This window comes from Anarhichas minor, unplaced genomic scaffold (genome assembly GCF_050575085.1).
Source record: "Anarhichas minor isolate MPS153535 unplaced genomic scaffold, ASM5057508v1 ptg000007l, whole genome shotgun sequence".
In the NCBI taxonomy this organism is placed as follows: Eukaryota; Metazoa; Chordata; class Actinopteri; order Perciformes; family Anarhichadidae; genus Anarhichas; species Anarhichas minor.
The window spans coordinates 6847332-6863652 of record NW_027466453.1 but is presented as its reverse complement, the minus strand read 5'-3'; the positions used below and the strand labels follow the sequence as shown (position 1 = coordinate 6863652).

At 43.3% G+C, this 16321-nt stretch overlaps 1 protein-coding gene across 1 annotated transcript in view; it reads left to right on the top strand.

Annotated features, from left to right (window-relative positions):
* Positions 1 to 623: 623 nt before the first annotated feature.
* Positions 624 to 16321, top strand: part of mei1 (meiotic double-stranded break formation protein 1) — a 45777-nt gene continuing 30079 nt past the window's right edge. Inside the window, exons 1-12 of the mRNA XM_076086684.1 lie at positions 624 to 767; positions 1079 to 1202; positions 2651 to 2701; positions 3615 to 3688; positions 4208 to 4313; positions 8662 to 8871; positions 10260 to 10438; positions 11422 to 11530; positions 11655 to 11774; positions 12754 to 12853; positions 14685 to 14819; positions 15250 to 15364. Of these exons, the coding sequence (XP_075942799.1) occupies positions 624 to 767; positions 1079 to 1202; positions 2651 to 2701; positions 3615 to 3688; positions 4208 to 4313; positions 8662 to 8871; positions 10260 to 10438; positions 11422 to 11530; positions 11655 to 11774; positions 12754 to 12853; positions 14685 to 14819; positions 15250 to 15364 (1467 nt within the window). The remainder of the gene's footprint in view (positions 768 to 1078; positions 1203 to 2650; positions 2702 to 3614; positions 3689 to 4207; positions 4314 to 8661; positions 8872 to 10259; positions 10439 to 11421; positions 11531 to 11654; positions 11775 to 12753; positions 12854 to 14684; positions 14820 to 15249; positions 15365 to 16321) is intronic.

Here is a 16321-nt window from a genome sequence, read left to right as displayed (position 1 = left end):
AAAAAGCAAATGCAGGAAGTAAAAAGACTTTGAATACTTTGTGTACAAAATGCTATCAGTAATAATACTTGTGTATTTGTGCCATTATATTAGTTTTTGTACTTACATTGTAGTATATTGTTTAATACAGTTTTGCAAAAAAAACTGTTCCGCATTTAAGTCGATGTCAAAATATCTCACCGTGTTATTAACTGGTTATTGAGTTTCGGAAATTTCAACTGGGAAAATTCCGACCTCCGAGGTTGTCTGGAACGCACCATGAGCACGCGACCTGACCACGAGGCTTGATGAAACGTGGTGACATTTACCACCATCTGCTACATAACGTTTTAGTTAATGGTTTACCGAATTCCATACATGTATTTGTTGTGGTAGCTTTGTCAATACTTAAACTACGTTTTCTTTTCAAAAGTTTTCCTTAAAAGTACCCACGTTTTGTTTTTGAGGAGCATGACGCAAGTTGCTAATTCGCTAACGTTAGCTTAATGTTGTAGTTAGCTTTAATTAGTCGAGCTGTGTAGCTAGGGTAGCTAGCTTTTCATTCACCTCCCCGACTTTGCAAAAATGATTTGAGACGCCATAGGCTGCATTTTCTGTTTCAACAGGTGGAACGACCAAAACAAATGTCAAGTACGGATATCGTTTTTGACAAGATCCACTTCAGGCATGACCCGAAATGGAGCGGCCGCCTGGGGCCTGCAGAGGGGGGCGGGCTGCTGCTCTGTGTGGCCTGCGTCATTGAAATGATGGAAAGTGAAGATATAGCGGTGAGGAGTATTAGCTTGTTTTATTTTATTTGAAAATGAGGACCTTCCTAGACCAAAATGACTCATGCCATTATTTGGCTGGATAGTGTTTGTGAAGTTATAGCTAGCTGTGTGTGTGTGTGTGTGTGTGTGTGTGTGTGTGTGTGTGTGTGTGTGTGTCTGTGTCTGTGTTCCCCCAGCATTTCCTGTCTTAGGTACATTTTAGGATTGATCACAAAAAATATTCACGGAAAATACATTACCCTGTTAATTTCCCTTGATGCACAGGATTTGTTTACCCTCCCATATCTCTCCCTCTGTTCCTGCTGCAGTCAGCGAGGAAGTCTTTTGCCTTGTATGGCATCAGCGGGGTGCTGAAGTGTTCTCCGGGCGCCCTGAGGGAGCTTTTTCGACAGGACAACACAGTCTCTCTGCGTTTTACAGCTTCTCTACTGGGTGAGAAGTGGTGAATCGTACAGCATGGAATTAAGATGTGAAGGACGGACAAGCAAGAAGGACTAGGAAGCACTGGGCTTTTATCTCTCATCTGTTCTGTTGTCTTGAAACTAATCTCCACCGGGTCAGCCCACAGTCGTGCTAGTGTTGCAGTCACATCGCTGCTTTTCTGCAAGGTCAGACTGAAAACAACCAAGACGATAGATCTTATCACAACACCTGTGGTATCTTAGTAGTTTACAGAAGTAATCAATATTATATAATTATATTTAAAAATAGATTTAACAGAGTTAACCAGCTGTTTGCTGCTTTTCTTTCGTGTTAAAGACGTAATCAAAGTACACACTTGCCATCTGTGGATCAAACCCACACACACATTACATTTACTGATGATGAACTGAGCAGATCTTTGGACCTTCATTAAGTACCGGGTACATAACTTATGTTCCTCTTTCATGACGGCTAGATTAAATCAAATGTGAAATTGTCTGGTAATTGCATAGTTTTAATTATTTAAACTACTTGTGTCTGACTGTCTAAACACTGTCTAAATATTCTCTGCTGACCAAGCTATAAGTAGCGTATAAAAGCTGCGCACCAATGCAATAATTACATTATTACGATACAATGATTGATGAGAATGTTTTAGAGAGCAATGAGTTGGTCCAGCACTCATCTATCTTGGATGTATATAAAGTCATCGATATTATGACAACCGCTGAGTGAAGCCAGTTACCCTCTGAGATCCTGCTTTGTGTACAAGGAGAGCAGCTTTACTCTCCCTGTATTGCGGTAAATACCTTTATGCAGGTTAAAAGCACCGGGGTGTTAGTTCATAAAGTTCTTACCACCACAGTGTGTTTTTATGGAGCTGCTACTTATCTCCTCATTGGATCTCACCAGGTTATTACAGCGTGAAGTGTTATGCCATTTGAGCTCGAATCAAATTAGGGCAATGAGAGGATGTGGGGCAAAAATCTACGGCCATTATGACGGTAAAAGAGCCATTACGGTGCTTGTGGGATGGTCTGCTGAACGGAGTTTCACCATGTGCCGACGAGAGCATACTCCAATATAAGATATGCCTTTCATTTCATTTTTACACTTGCAGGGCAGTATTTACAGATGCAGTCGTAGCATTTCTCACACACTTGCTTCATGATGTTGTTTTTTTTGCTGCAAAACTAACGCAGGATGCAGTAGATTTGTGACTGTCACACAGGTTCCTTTAGGGTACAAACTGTACAGTGTGATTAATTAGACCTCAACCCTCAATAACACGGATCTCCTTGTACTTTGTGTCCTCTGTTTTTGTCAAGCTCCCGTTTCTTAACCTAGTTAATTCCTTTTTTTTTTCATATTATACCTTTGGCAGACCTCTTAAAATCACAATGGGTTTGTGAAGTGTGCTCTTTAAATCCAGCGTGTCGTTTCTGTTCTGTCCCCAGGGATGCTTCACACCGCGGAGGACCAAGCCACTCTGGAGAAGGTTGACCAAGGTGAAGAGATGCCTCCTATTGGTTCAGATAATGTGTGTGTGTGTGTGTGTGCGCCCATACACCCTGCTCACAGACTTATTTATGTGTTGTTACAATGCAGACAGTCTGAGAGTGCAGACACACACACACACACAGGCTATGAGTCACTCTTTATCGCAAAGGCACTTACACAAGAGCTGTCTTTGACGGTGATAATGATTTCTGCCGGGTACTAAGGTGATCTTACATTGACTTCACTCAGCAGTTTGTAAATGTAACGTTTTTGAAGGCTTTGACCTCATTTTATTGATATTCTCTCACTGCTACACTTTGCAGTATCTTCTCTCTTTGCGTTGATTGATCAGTTGAGGCTGCTATATGCAGATTTTCTTTCGCGCCCAGTCGGATTTATCTCACTGCAGCAAAGTCTAACAAAATGCTAAAAATCTTTTGCTTAGTGCAAATGACGTTAGGAGATGTTTCTCAAAACGCCTCAGAGACCACTTTGCTGTAATAGTTAAGTAGAGTGCTTAAAATCTGACACTGGTTTTTGCTCTTTGCACAGAGAATTTGTGACGAACACACTGTGAAACTCATTTGAGCCCTATTAATAATGCAGTCATGATGTGTGTGCGTGTGTGTGTGTGTGTGTGTGTGTGTGTGTGTGTGTGTGTGTGTGTCTTGATAATACTAATTAAATATTTCTGTAACAGATGGTAAAACAATGTCAAAGACTAAACTTCTACCGTTTGTTCTCTAGAAATCAACAACACAAGTTCTATATATAACGCAAATGAGCCTGATTTGATATTTTCTAACCTTTTTTTTTTTGCAGGGAACGGATATATGTAAATATTATGAAGACCAATATTTTAAACTGTAATGCCAAAGTTTAATGAATGTTTTTCAATTTGTGTGTGTTTGCGTGTGTCAGTGCTGGTTCAGCTGCTGTTGGAGCTCCAGAGCGAGCTGTCGTACCGCTTTGTTTTGGACGAGATACACAAACAGGTGGGACAAACGCATTTTTACAGACGTATAAAGAAACACACCTGCTCCTCGAACACGTGCCGGCACAGACCACACAGAACGACATCATCAAATATTTAACGGCACTTGTGAAATCCACGACGTGTCCTCCCAGGGTCGTTTAGTAAACAGAACGGGCTCGCCTCCCTCTCGCTGCTGCTGTGTCACCTCTGGGGGAGGCGGTGGAGGAAAAGCCTCATGATGATAGTAAAGCTGTGTGTACTGATGATGACAGAGCGCTACAACACCAGGCAGAGGTGCAGAAAAACAATGAATTACAGGGATTACTATGTAAGAGGATCTGGAGTATCAATTGTGGTGCTGCAGTACTTGTAGTTGAATTATTGTCACGCCTGCTGTGGTGCTAAAATAATACCGATACAAGACTTCTAGCTCAAGCGCTGTGAAGCTTTACATTGTGTGTATGCGCCCGTGCCGTGTTCCTTTCTATTGTTGTGTATCTATTGTTGTTGATTTTTATTTTGTGCGTTCCCTGTACAGCTGAGTGACCAGCTCGGCGTGAAGGGCTTCCTGCCCACCTTCAACTTCTTGGGGAACCTCGTGAAAGCAGTCCCCAACGTGGCCCTCAGTCTGGTGACTCAGTATGGTGAGACACCTCACATCTCACAGTTACATATATATACTGGCACTGGTGTACAAACAGCAGTGTGTTGTCATTTTTAATGGTTATGAGTAGCACTCACAGTCAATAAAGATGCACCAAAAGCTGCTATTTTGAAACATAACATTGCTTTGTTGGAGGGCAGGAGATAAACAGCTATTATACTGTCAGCAGCTCATGGCATTCTGCCTAGTTTCCGTGATACTGGACAAAAGGGTGATGCATTTACGTACTTAGTTATTGAGAGATTGACATTTAGAGAGTTGCATAATCATTTGGGATCGGAACAGATAATGAGTCAGTTTTAAAACTGCAAATGAGTTTGGATCGGGTCGGCTCTCGGATGGCTCGACGTGCTGTGCTGCCTGTTATCTCTATCTTCTCTGTGCCTTCTAAAATAATTGGATTCAAAAATAATGCGACACTGGGGCGAGTCACCTTGAAAGCTGAGATCTGGAAATATTTTCAACTTGAATGGAAGAGAAAGATGTGAAAGAATATTTAATTTTCAGCATTTCTTGTTCTCTCTGCACAGCGAGATCCACAATTCAATTTTGACCTTTTCAATTACATCCCTAATGCATAGAAATAGTTGTCACGTGTCCGCTTCTGAAATGTGCTTGGGGGGGGAGGAAGTCACAAAACTGTATTTTTCATATCCTTTCCCCTGCACTCTCCCAATTCAATCTCTCTGGCCGCTGTGACCTTTTCCATTACGCTCCAGCTGCATTGAGATACCGTGCCGATGCCATGCCAAAAAAACGCTACAAAAGTTCCACATACATGTTCATCCAACCTTTCCCCTGAAATTGCCCATATATATGGATATCTTTATATATATGTAAAATCCTGCAGTGTAGTGAGGCAGAATCTCTGCCACAGTCGCCTGTATGATGTCTACTTCCTGAACCATTACTCTGTTTAATGAGCATCATTAATCAACCTCCAGCGTGTGTTGTTGTATGTTTATGTCATGCCCGAATGCCTGTTTTTTTCAGGCAAGAGTGAATGTGAGCCTCGTGCCAAATAAGCAGGCAGAGTAGTTATTTCACTCTGCAACATGTGTGTCCACCTTCATGTATTTTAATGACTTTTACAAGCTCCCCTGAACCACATGGGGTGGCGGTGGCTTGTTGTGAGGCGGACGCGACATGCGGGCTGCCACTATTGACTGTGTGTGTCTGTCTGTGGCCCGTCACTCAGTCAGTCTCTGTGGGGCTGTTTGCACTAATGACAACAGCACGGCAACGACAACACGGACCCAGAGAACCCGACACATTTCTGTCTCTCTCTCTCTCTGACTCTGACTCCCTGTCCGCCTGCCAATCTAACTGATTAACCCGTTTGCTTTTTTCTCACCCCTTTGCTTTGCTCTGCTCCCTTCTCTTTATCCTCTCTCTCTCCCTCTTGCTCTCTCTCTCTCTCTCTCTCTGTTCCCCCCTCCCTCGCTCATCTGCGTTGCTGGTGTCTTACTCCCTTAGGTCCTATCTGAGGAGTGGGTACAGACATGTGAGGGAGCAGGGAGGGAAGATGAAGCATTAATGAGATAAGGAAAGAGGAAGGTAGATAAAGGTAACAAGGAAGAGGACAACGGCTGCAGTGTTTCTTGCAGGTCGAGATCACAGTGCCAAAAATCCAACAGTGAAGTCGCTAATGACACGATATCTCTGATAAGACGACACATTAATGCACCGTTTTGGCAGATCAATCTGCACTTAACAGCTGGGTTTCTATGCAGACATTTGAAAGAAATACATAGAGGAAAATATGTTTGGCTTTGAGAGCATGTATTTGGATGGACCAAACGATTGCATTTTTCTTTTTGGGGAAAACACTGGAAGATGAAAGCCAAAAGCCACAGAAGGGCTCAGTGAAGCAGGCTGAAGCAACAAGTGCAGAACAACAGAGAAATACTGTAGGAAGCAGATCACAGGACGAACAGAGCGGCAGATCACAGCGTCACGGTGGCACGGCAACGGAAGGGAACCTTTTGTTTTATGTGCTCAACAAAGCAGAAGAAAATGTTTTATCTTTTTTTGTTTCAGCTCTTTGTGCGTCTGTCTCTGTGGTTGCACGTGTGCGTCATCAAATAAAACAAGGCTTTTATTTTCCACCACTCCTAAATTGTGTTCGTGCACTTCCCTCCTCTGCTTGTGGAGGTCTTATCTCCCTCCTCCCCCCCTCCCCCTCTCCCTTCATCGCTCTCTCCTCTCCTCATGCCTGGCTCTCATCTCGGCCCCCTCGTATATATCGGTTTAATCAAACATGTCTGGGAGCCTGTCCTGCCTCACATGGGTTTTGATCTGCTGCACAGAGCGGCTGGGTTTGGGCTCGGCTCTCCTCCTCTGTCATCTCTTTCCGTCTCTCTTCTCCTCTCTTTGTTCCTCCAGCGCTGCCCCGCACTTAACCATCGTTCACCCTCCGTTCTCAAAGACGCTCTCTTTCTTCTCTGAAGCCATTTATGTCTGTCTCTGTCTGCCCATCTTACATTTTCTCTTTTTTTCTTATACATCCACAATAATAAAGTACGTAGTACAGCTGTCATGTAAACGCTCAAGGTTATCTTACTCGCATTAAGATACCTGATTAACAGAGCAACTTCATTCTCTTCTGTGATCATAGTGTGTCGCTTTAGGCCTTTGATTTAACGTCTTCTCTTACCGTGGGTCGGTCATTATCTGATCTGTATTTGGTGGATGTGGTCACTGAGCTATGATGGATGGATGGTTTTAGACAATCAGCCTGCAGTCCACGCTGTGTCCCAACGTCATTGTTTCAGTACACACACACACATTCAATATGTCATTTATAATACCGGTGCGGTGCCCGTTAGGGGGCGAGGCTGTTTGCAGCGTGTGTCCTTTCAGAGCGGGACGAATCCGATTGTTTGGACCCCGGGAGAGCTGCTTGCATCGAGAACCACATATCTCTCGTTGACACCGGGGAAGGGAAGAAGAGTTTGGTTGTAACGTTGTTGTGACATCCAGCTGCAAAAACAACAGTGATGTTAAAGAGACTAAGTCCATGTTATTTTATTCAAGTACTGTAGATGCACACAAATACTACAGCAACATATTTTTTGTCCCTTTGTATACTGTATGTGTCCTTCATTGTATCTCTCTCTATGTCTTGCTTCAGTCTCTCTCCATTCCCCTCTTTTTTCTGACTCTTGTGGATGCCCTCTCCCTCCTCACGTCTGTCTTATCCTCTCTCACCCTCTGGCTTTCTCTCTTTCTCTCACTCAGCCCTTTCTACCTCCACCAGCTGTTCTCATCTTCTCTCTTTTGCGCCACCACTCTCTCCACAAGTGTCTCTCTATGCTCTGTCTTTCTCTTTTCCCTTTCTTCAGATTCATGAATCATTCTCTCTCTTTGTCAGTGAGTCTCCGAGAACAGACTCCTGTCCTGCTCCTACGTATTCTTTTTAATCTCCTTCTTCCGCCTGCCACTCTACCGTGCTCTCTCCTCACTAGCCGACAGTCGATCCTTTCATCTTCATGGCGGCTTTCCCTCCACGTTGGCTCCAGCATTGTCTGTCGCCGCTTAAGAGGTCGTTCAGGTGAAACTCACAAACAGACTTTGTTCCCAGAGGTTTGCTCCATTTCCACGCCGTCGTCTCGCTGCTCTCATTGTGTTGCTGTTAATCTCTGCTTCTCTCACGATATATTATCTTAACTCTTCTCTTGGTATCTTAGTCTCCTCACTTATCTGAAAGGGTAACTTTAGTATTTTTCTGACTAATGGGGACAACGGTTGTTTAATATCGGTCCAGTATTGAGGGAGAACTCGGCAGCCTCTCAACAGGCTATAATGTAATCGCAATTTCTCACCGTCAATGTACGACCAGTAAATGTGCTTGGACAACATCATGGAAAAGACTATACAGGGAAATAACGTTTTTCTTTACGTTTCGCTTGATCCGGTCTGTTTTTGTGCCTCAACCGAAATCTGGCGGCCTCAACCGCTTTGTCGCAATCAGCTAAATATTCAGCTGTGACACTGGAGATCTTTTAGATAACACTCGGCTACACAGCAAACACCTCCCGGCACTCCTCTCTCCAACTCTCACTCACGTTTGTCTTCCAGCGACGAAGTCACATCGTACGTGATTTCAGAACGAGACTTCTCCTTGAGCGAGACTTCGTGAGACACAATCGTAAACACTCCGGATCAAGTGAAACCCAAGAAAAACGTTTATTAAACCCACTTTACTTGATTTGTTGCACTTATACACAAGATATCATTTTGTTGTAGTTGCACCGACCCGGTTTTCTGTCTCCTCTTCTTTTATTCTGTGTGCCCTCGTCTGTCTCCCGTCTCTGTCCACCATGCAGGGCCCTTGCTGGAGCACCTGTGCTCGGCCCTGCTGTACCCAGACGAAGCGCTGAAGGCTTCGGTGCTTTACGTGTGGCTCAAACTGTTCGGGACAGCCGGGGGCTCGGCGGCTCAGTCTTTGCCCGTTGCCATCAGGGACAGAGTGTGTGTCCTGTTGCTGCAGACCTTGGCCAAAGCCAGCTCCCCCCAACTCATCAAAAACTCTGTCGGTGAGAAAAAATAAACATCTGTCCCTTATTTTATTCAGCTGTCTTGGGCAAAGCCAGGAAATATTCTACATAAAAAATATTCTTCTTGAACTGAAAGTTTTCGTGATGACTTACTTCTTTCAAACTGAGTGCCTAAAAGCCTACTTGAGAGCATCATTAGCTGCCTGGACCAAAAATGATTGCCCTCATTTATTTTTCTTAAGCGCGAGAAAGTCAGAGTGAGATTGAATTGCTTCCTGCTACAGGTTTGAAGTTGTTGAGATCAGTACAGCGTGCTTATCTTAGGCACGCATGAAAAATACAATCATCGAGCCGATATAAGGGGAGGCTGTTATCAAAAATAGATGGAAATTTGAACTGAGCACAACCGCAGCTAGTTCAGTGACAGAGTGAGTGAATGGCTATTGTGAATTTGTTGTCATGTAGGAAACATAATCTCACTCCCAGCTGCCTGGGATAGATTTAGGACCGGGACTAATGGGTTTGGACTTAACACAGGAGTAAACGGCTTTATAGCACGGGGGGCAGTTTAATGCAAAAAATAGTCTTTTAAACTGCTGTCTCATCATAATAGATCCCCACTAGTTAGTAGGGATTATTAGTAATGAAATAGAGCTGTTTTTTTCATTTTAGAAAAGCTAAAAGGCTATAAAATACCACTTTCATCATCATCTTTCTCAGTGAAGATCCAGAATCTACTTCGGGGCGAGATGGAGAAAGAGGACGGATTACACGGAGATGAAAGAGTGTTGCTATCTGTTAGGAATTTTCATTTTTTTAAGGGTAATAAGCTCTCCGGCGTGTGCATTGGGCGATAACCAGGATGGAGTTATTTAAAAGGAAAGTCGTTATTATCCTCTAGTTGTTTTATCGCTGTATTAACTTGGCAGAGAGGTACACGTTTGGGTTATTCTGGTTTTTAGAGTAGCTGCAGATTTTTTGCTGTTGTTTGTGTAATTTTGAACAGATTTGATCTTAATAGATTTACCCTCCCCAGCCCTGGTGAGAACAGCAACATGGAGGAATTAAACAGGATTATTGTTTTTTTTAAATTTAGCGCTGTGTTGTCTACACAGCGTTCAAGACTTTTCAATGAAAAGAAAATGTGCTTTTTGTGATCTCTTGGGTTTTTATTCTAGTACTTTGTCCCCAAAGTGGCTGGAAAGGAAAATAAAATCCATGCAGCTGAGCAACACTTAATTGCTAATTATATAACTGTTTATTGCATTGTGTGTTTGAGTTCTGATGTGTGCACAGTATGAATTTATTCTAACATCCCTTTGTGTGGATCCTGTTCCCACGGTTGACTTTCATCATCGCACCAGTGATGCTTGTCATCATGAGCGTCTCTAAGCCTTGTCATCTGTATTGTGTCTTTCCTCTGCTAGGCCTGCTGTGGTTGCTGGTGCAGCTGCCAGAGGCAGTGTCAGTTCTGATGAACGGCAATACCGATCAGACGGTGTGCCGTGAGAACCAGAACATCCACACTGACGACGAGCAGACCCTCGGCCAAAACCAAGAGCAACAGTCCCCCGACCAGTACCCTCTGCCTCTCATGCTGAAAAAGGTCTCTGTCCAAACATCCTGCTCCCGCCCCCACGACCCACATACTGACACCGACCACAATCATAACAAGAAGTTCTAATCCTGGATTAATGGGCCTTTGAATCGGGCTTCAGGGAGGGTTTACCCTGGACAAATATTTGTGCTTCATGTCTGGGAAATCAATGTGCAGATTACATCTAGTTAGATTCTCTCAGTTAAGACTCACATTACACCGCAGATCGCGACGTTAGCATTTTGTTGTAGAAGCATTGTGTGTTGAGTTGTTATAAAAATGTATCTCTTAACTAAATAATCACCCAAATCTAAATTATCCCCAAAAACATAATTATTTTGTTGCTTTTAGGATCCATTCTACCAAATACATGCACTGTTTTAAATCATACACAACTTATTACAAGTATTGTTGCAAAGACAAACAACAGCAACAGTGCTACACAAAAACTGAACAAGAAAAATAAATCATGCACCCTTTCTCAGCCGGGTCCCGAGCCAATAAGATCATCTACTTATCTTGGATTTTCCATCGGATTGTTTCGTTGCTGTTATTGGTGGTAAATGATGTCATACACCAAGTCTGTCTCAGGTTTTATGGAAAGTGTTTATAAGTAACTAATTCATCCATATTTATCCCAGGGGGCACATTTGCCTCAGTTTTAATGTTTAAATTATAATACTGATATTTGTGCCTCACCCAATGCTGACCTGGCAAATCATGTAAATCTGTCAAATGTAGAAAAACATGATCAATCTGATAAGAGTTAATTTCCAAGTTGCCATGTAGGGCCATGGTCCTGATGTTTGACTTTGATAAATTCATGAACTAGAATAGACGGTGTGCTGTAGATGAGTCTCAGACAGCTTTGTATCATCAGCAGCCTGGGAATGTTGAAGAAGCTATAATGTATGTCGGTACAATAAAGAAGCTCTCCACACTGTTTTCAATGATAAGTGGATTCTCATAAAACGGTTTTTTTTTTTTTCCAGTTGCTGATGAGTGGTGATGAGATGTTGCAGGTGATCAGTGCGAGGTGTATCGCATCCGTCCTGGTTCATTCCCAGTGCAGCGCTCCCTTCATCAAGGCTGACATACCTGGTGATACACACACACACACACACACACACCTTCACCCTCAGCACTGTAGGAGGTTTATTTTAGTGAATTGTGGAGCAGCATTGTGTCACTTAGCCCCTCACACATGTTCTCTTTTCCCTCTCAGCGTTTCTGTTCGACCGTCTGGCCAGTAGTCATAGTGAGGTGCTGCTGTGGTCCGCCTACAGCTGTTTGGTGCTACTGACTGAGGACCCGCTCTTCTTCTCCCAGTGTCACTCGGTCTACGGTAAGAGAACTTAGACAGCTTGCAGAACTTCTTAACCACAGTATTGCGGAATCTCTACGTGAAAGAGCCCATTGTAGAACTTCAACGTTGGGTTTCGTGGTGTATCGGTTAACATCTAAAAATGATGGAAATATAGTTCATGTGACAGCTTATACACAGAAGTCTGAGCCATGAATAATTCAACAACAACCGTAATGATGGAAGATAACCGCGAGCGTAAACAGACCACGTACATATCAGCGATGCGCTCCAGATCAGACTGGAGACATAACCACTTAAAAGATGGGGGAGTAGTATTTTAAAACAGAAAACACACGTTTATTATTGTGATATTTACTCGTAATGATTCACAATGAAGCCAACAGCTAGTAGGAGACTTTCAGGCGATCTCCCACCAGCCAGCCACCACTTTATTTAGGTTTTAGTGAAGATGACCCCAGTTCAACTCCACGAATCAGCCGTTTCTTCCATTGTGGGCTCTCACGGAGAGAATAAATAGAAACTGGGCATCCAACAAAAGTTCAGCTCAAAACAGCTAAAAATAGTTGGCAGCTATGTGTTTTTTTCAGAACGAGTATCTAAATTCCAGTTTTGTCCAACTCTGAAAGCCCTGGTGTGTGTTTTCTAAATCTTCTATCTAGTGTGTGCCATCACAGTAGGTGATGAGAAATAGTTTGAATACAATAGAAACTTGATTTACCAGAACACAGGATATCTGATGCTATTAAGTTCCTGCTCTATCTCAGCATGAACAAGAGATCATTGCAGCAGATTCTGTGTAGCCATGAATTAGAAAGATGTACCACTGCCATTGTTTGATTCTTTGTTTGTTGGTGTGTGATGACGCTTTGCACATGTGTTACATTTATGAGCCCGTCACTCTAATTGTAATGCAGGAAACCCTTGTGTGAGGATGAGACGGATGTGTCTCTGTCGGCCAGGTCAAGTGTGTCTTCGTCACAATGAGTTTGTGTGTTAGGTATCGAGTCCCTTGTGCGCAGTCTGAACGAGGCTCTGCAGCTGACCAACCTGGAAGTGCCGAAGCAAGGTCTGCTGCTCCTTACTGAGATACTGGAAAGGTGAGACTCCCCGTTTTATATACATATACATATATATATATTAAAACATCTGCTACTGAGACCTCTGCCGCACTGATAAGGATTGAAAACTTACATCAGAAACCTTGTCCTGGTTACTCGGGATGATCCACAGACCTCACAGTAAATAGCTTACAGTGGGAATTATTTGAACTGAAGAAGCACTTTGTAGTTTATTCCTGTATCATCACTTTATACCATAGCAGCCCACTAAACTCTAAAGAAAGATGTATTAATTTGACATAATTATAAAACAATGAGATGGAGTCTGATTGCCTGGAATCTATTTCACTTTGTAAAACTTGCCAGTTGATCATATTTTGTAATATAATTACATTCTGATTCTGATGTATGTCATTCCTCTTCTTTCTATTTTCCATTTTGTGGCATTTGAGGAATTTTTACTTCATAACTGCAGTTACAATGAAGCTAGTAGTTTTGAAGCTTTTGCACCAAAACAACACAACTTTACAAATGATGTTCTACAGCGCCGCACGTTTGTTCAGAAACTGAACAACTTCAGCTGCATCAACGCAGAGCAGCGACCTCCTGTAAAACGTGTTAAATATGGTGCACTGGAAAGTTTAATTATATTTGAATTAAGTGTCTGCTTGCTCGCAGATGAAAATATATCACGAGCCAGTAAAAAACGCTGTCATATTTCTGCAAGGTTGACACAATTTTAATGGAATGTTCGCCTCGTCACATGACAATGATAAAGAGGATAAGAGACTTCAAATGGCAAGGGAAATTTGTCCTTTACGCCGAGAGGAACAGTAAAACAAGAAGCCAGACCAGAGCTCTTAAAAGCTGAACACGCTAAAGTGTCTGTGTGTGTGTGTGTGTGTGTGTGTGTGAGAGAGAGAGAGAGTGACGTTTTTGTTTTTCGTTTGTAGCTGTTTTTGTGTCTGTCTGCATCTATAGATAAGTGTGTGTGTGTGTGTGTGTGTGTGTGTGTGTGTGTGTGTGTGTGTGTGCGCCTTTATGTGCATTGATGTGTTATTTAGGATGTTCTGTGTGACTGCTGTTGTGGCAACAGGGAGCCGGTCACACAGCTGCCGTGGTGCTCCGTCATAGACCACAGACATACTCTGGTGATCTTTGTAACGCCTATAGGTCAGCGCTATTTGTTTATTACGTGTCCCTGCCCTGAAAGAGAGAAAACACGTGTCTGTGTGTACGGTGGTGAGACGGAGGGAGGGCGAGTTCACTGCGACAGTCACTGCTGTTATTGGCACAGCGAGCCTAAAGAATGACGGATAGATCAGGCTGGAGAACAGATTTCTGATGGGCCAAAATGTCAAAAATCAGCACAACACTCTGAAAGGCCGCTGAAAAGTCTCACTGACTCCTTTAGGATCCACAGTTTCATATCATTGGGTAGTTGCCTCGATTAATTGATTATTTGCTTACAACAGTGATTCCTGTAGAATTTATCGTAGATGCTTGCGCTGCATGATATTGGAAAAAGCTGACATTGTAATATTTCTTTTTTTTCACACACCAAGCGGTTACTCGGTTCATTATGAAGCTGTGGCGGGCCTACCTAGACGATGGGTAATTACCTGGAAACACTGGGTCAGTCACGAAAAAGGAGAACCGTGCAACTTTTATAAAACAGCAAAAAATGTTATAGAATGACATATTGTGTCCTGCCATGTAACTGTTGCACATGTGCACTTATTGCAATGTCGCTGGTGAAACAACACATCGTGCAGCCCTAATAGACGGCCATGTCCCCGCGTAGTCCAGGAAACTGTCCCTCTAGCTTCAAGGCTACATTTAATGATGGCACTTGTTCCTCTGTGAACAGGCAGCCCCCGAGCGAGCGCCTCTTCCCCAGTGGTTCAGGTTTCGAGGCGGTTTCGGAGGCTGTGTTGGGTGGAGTCTCCTCCTCCTGCCTGCTGGTAGCCACACAGGCTGCCAACGCCGCATCAGCCCTGTTCAGGTAGACACGAACACAGTCACACTGTCGAGGACTCTTCGTCTTGAGATTGACAAAGTTATGATTGTTTGTCAGTAAAAAATTGTCCTGCCAGACATTTTCTATATTGGACTTACAAAAGTCGGTTACTCACGCAGTCACTTACTGAGTCAACGGATGAACACGCACACACGGTACACACACACGTGTACGCACGTGCACCCGCACAATGCCACAGGGAAATAGTAAATACACATTCAGAGACGTGAAGGCCTACGTAGTTATATATTGATGTAGGTGTTTTGTAAGCTTTGCCCATGCCATGAGTTACAGACACACTTACCCAGAGATTCACATTATGTCCCTCTCCTCTACAGACTGTATCTTCCCTTCACCACCTCCCCACCTGCTTAAAACTCCTTTGTATGAACTGCTGTCACTCTGAATTCTCTAGACTGAACCACCAGTCCAGACCAGTCCAGTACGGGAAGATAGAGGGGTTGATCGAGGCCATCACTAACAGATTCTCAGAGCTGCCCCTACCCTCTCCTGCTCATCGGCGGAGCTCTGTGAGTTAGTTTCTCTTCACGTCTTTGTATCCACAAGTATCAAATAAGCATAAACAATTCAAGAACTGGTAGTGAAGAGAAGTGTCTGTGCCGTCTGTCTGAGACTTTGTCTTGTGGTGATTCTCCAGAGAGTATTTTTTGGTGGTTATCACAACTGACACATGAGCGTTTGATGCTATCTAGCAACCTGTCACACAGTACATCTGTGATTGACAGGTTGTATCAAGAGGAATTTACTTCTTCCGTGAAACTCTGAATGTCCTTTTCTGTTGTTTTTTCTTCTTCTTCATAGCTGTTACTCATTGCAGCTTTCTGTCTCAGACTGGATCATTACGCGTGTAACAGACAGTGACGCAACTGTCAGCAAGATATGCCTGGTTGGCATGTGATCATGTCCCAAATTAAAAGAATAAATGTATTAATTAATGTGTGTAATTAGGGACGCCTATCAATCTTTTTTTAAACGGAGAGCAGAGTTTGTGGCAGGACGGGACTCAAATCAGAGACGGTTCAGAGCATCGTGTAAATATTTCAAATTGAAAAACACAAGCAGTCCAACAGGCACTTGTAATGTCTGCAGTGTAAGCATGGTAGCATAGCAGAGCTGCGTTCAATGCTGTAAGGAGCGCTTCCAGGGAAATGTCAGAGGCACAGCCTGTGAAAAAGGCACCACGTCAACACACAGCAAGCAGCAGCCTTGGCAGAGTTTTTAATGAGATCTTAGAGGAGATAGAGGCCGGGGTCTGTGAGCACCTCATCAGTGGTTGTTCAGAAACAAACGGTCAGACAGTCCACTACAGCAGTGGTTCTCAACTGGTCTGGCTGCGGGACCCACCATCACCCCTTAATGACAAGCCGGGACCCACGACCACGAATTTGGGTATATCTATATTCAAGAAGTCTAGTAGTAGTAACGTCTCTGTGTAGTAAACAACTGTCAAATCAAATAAAGAAAGT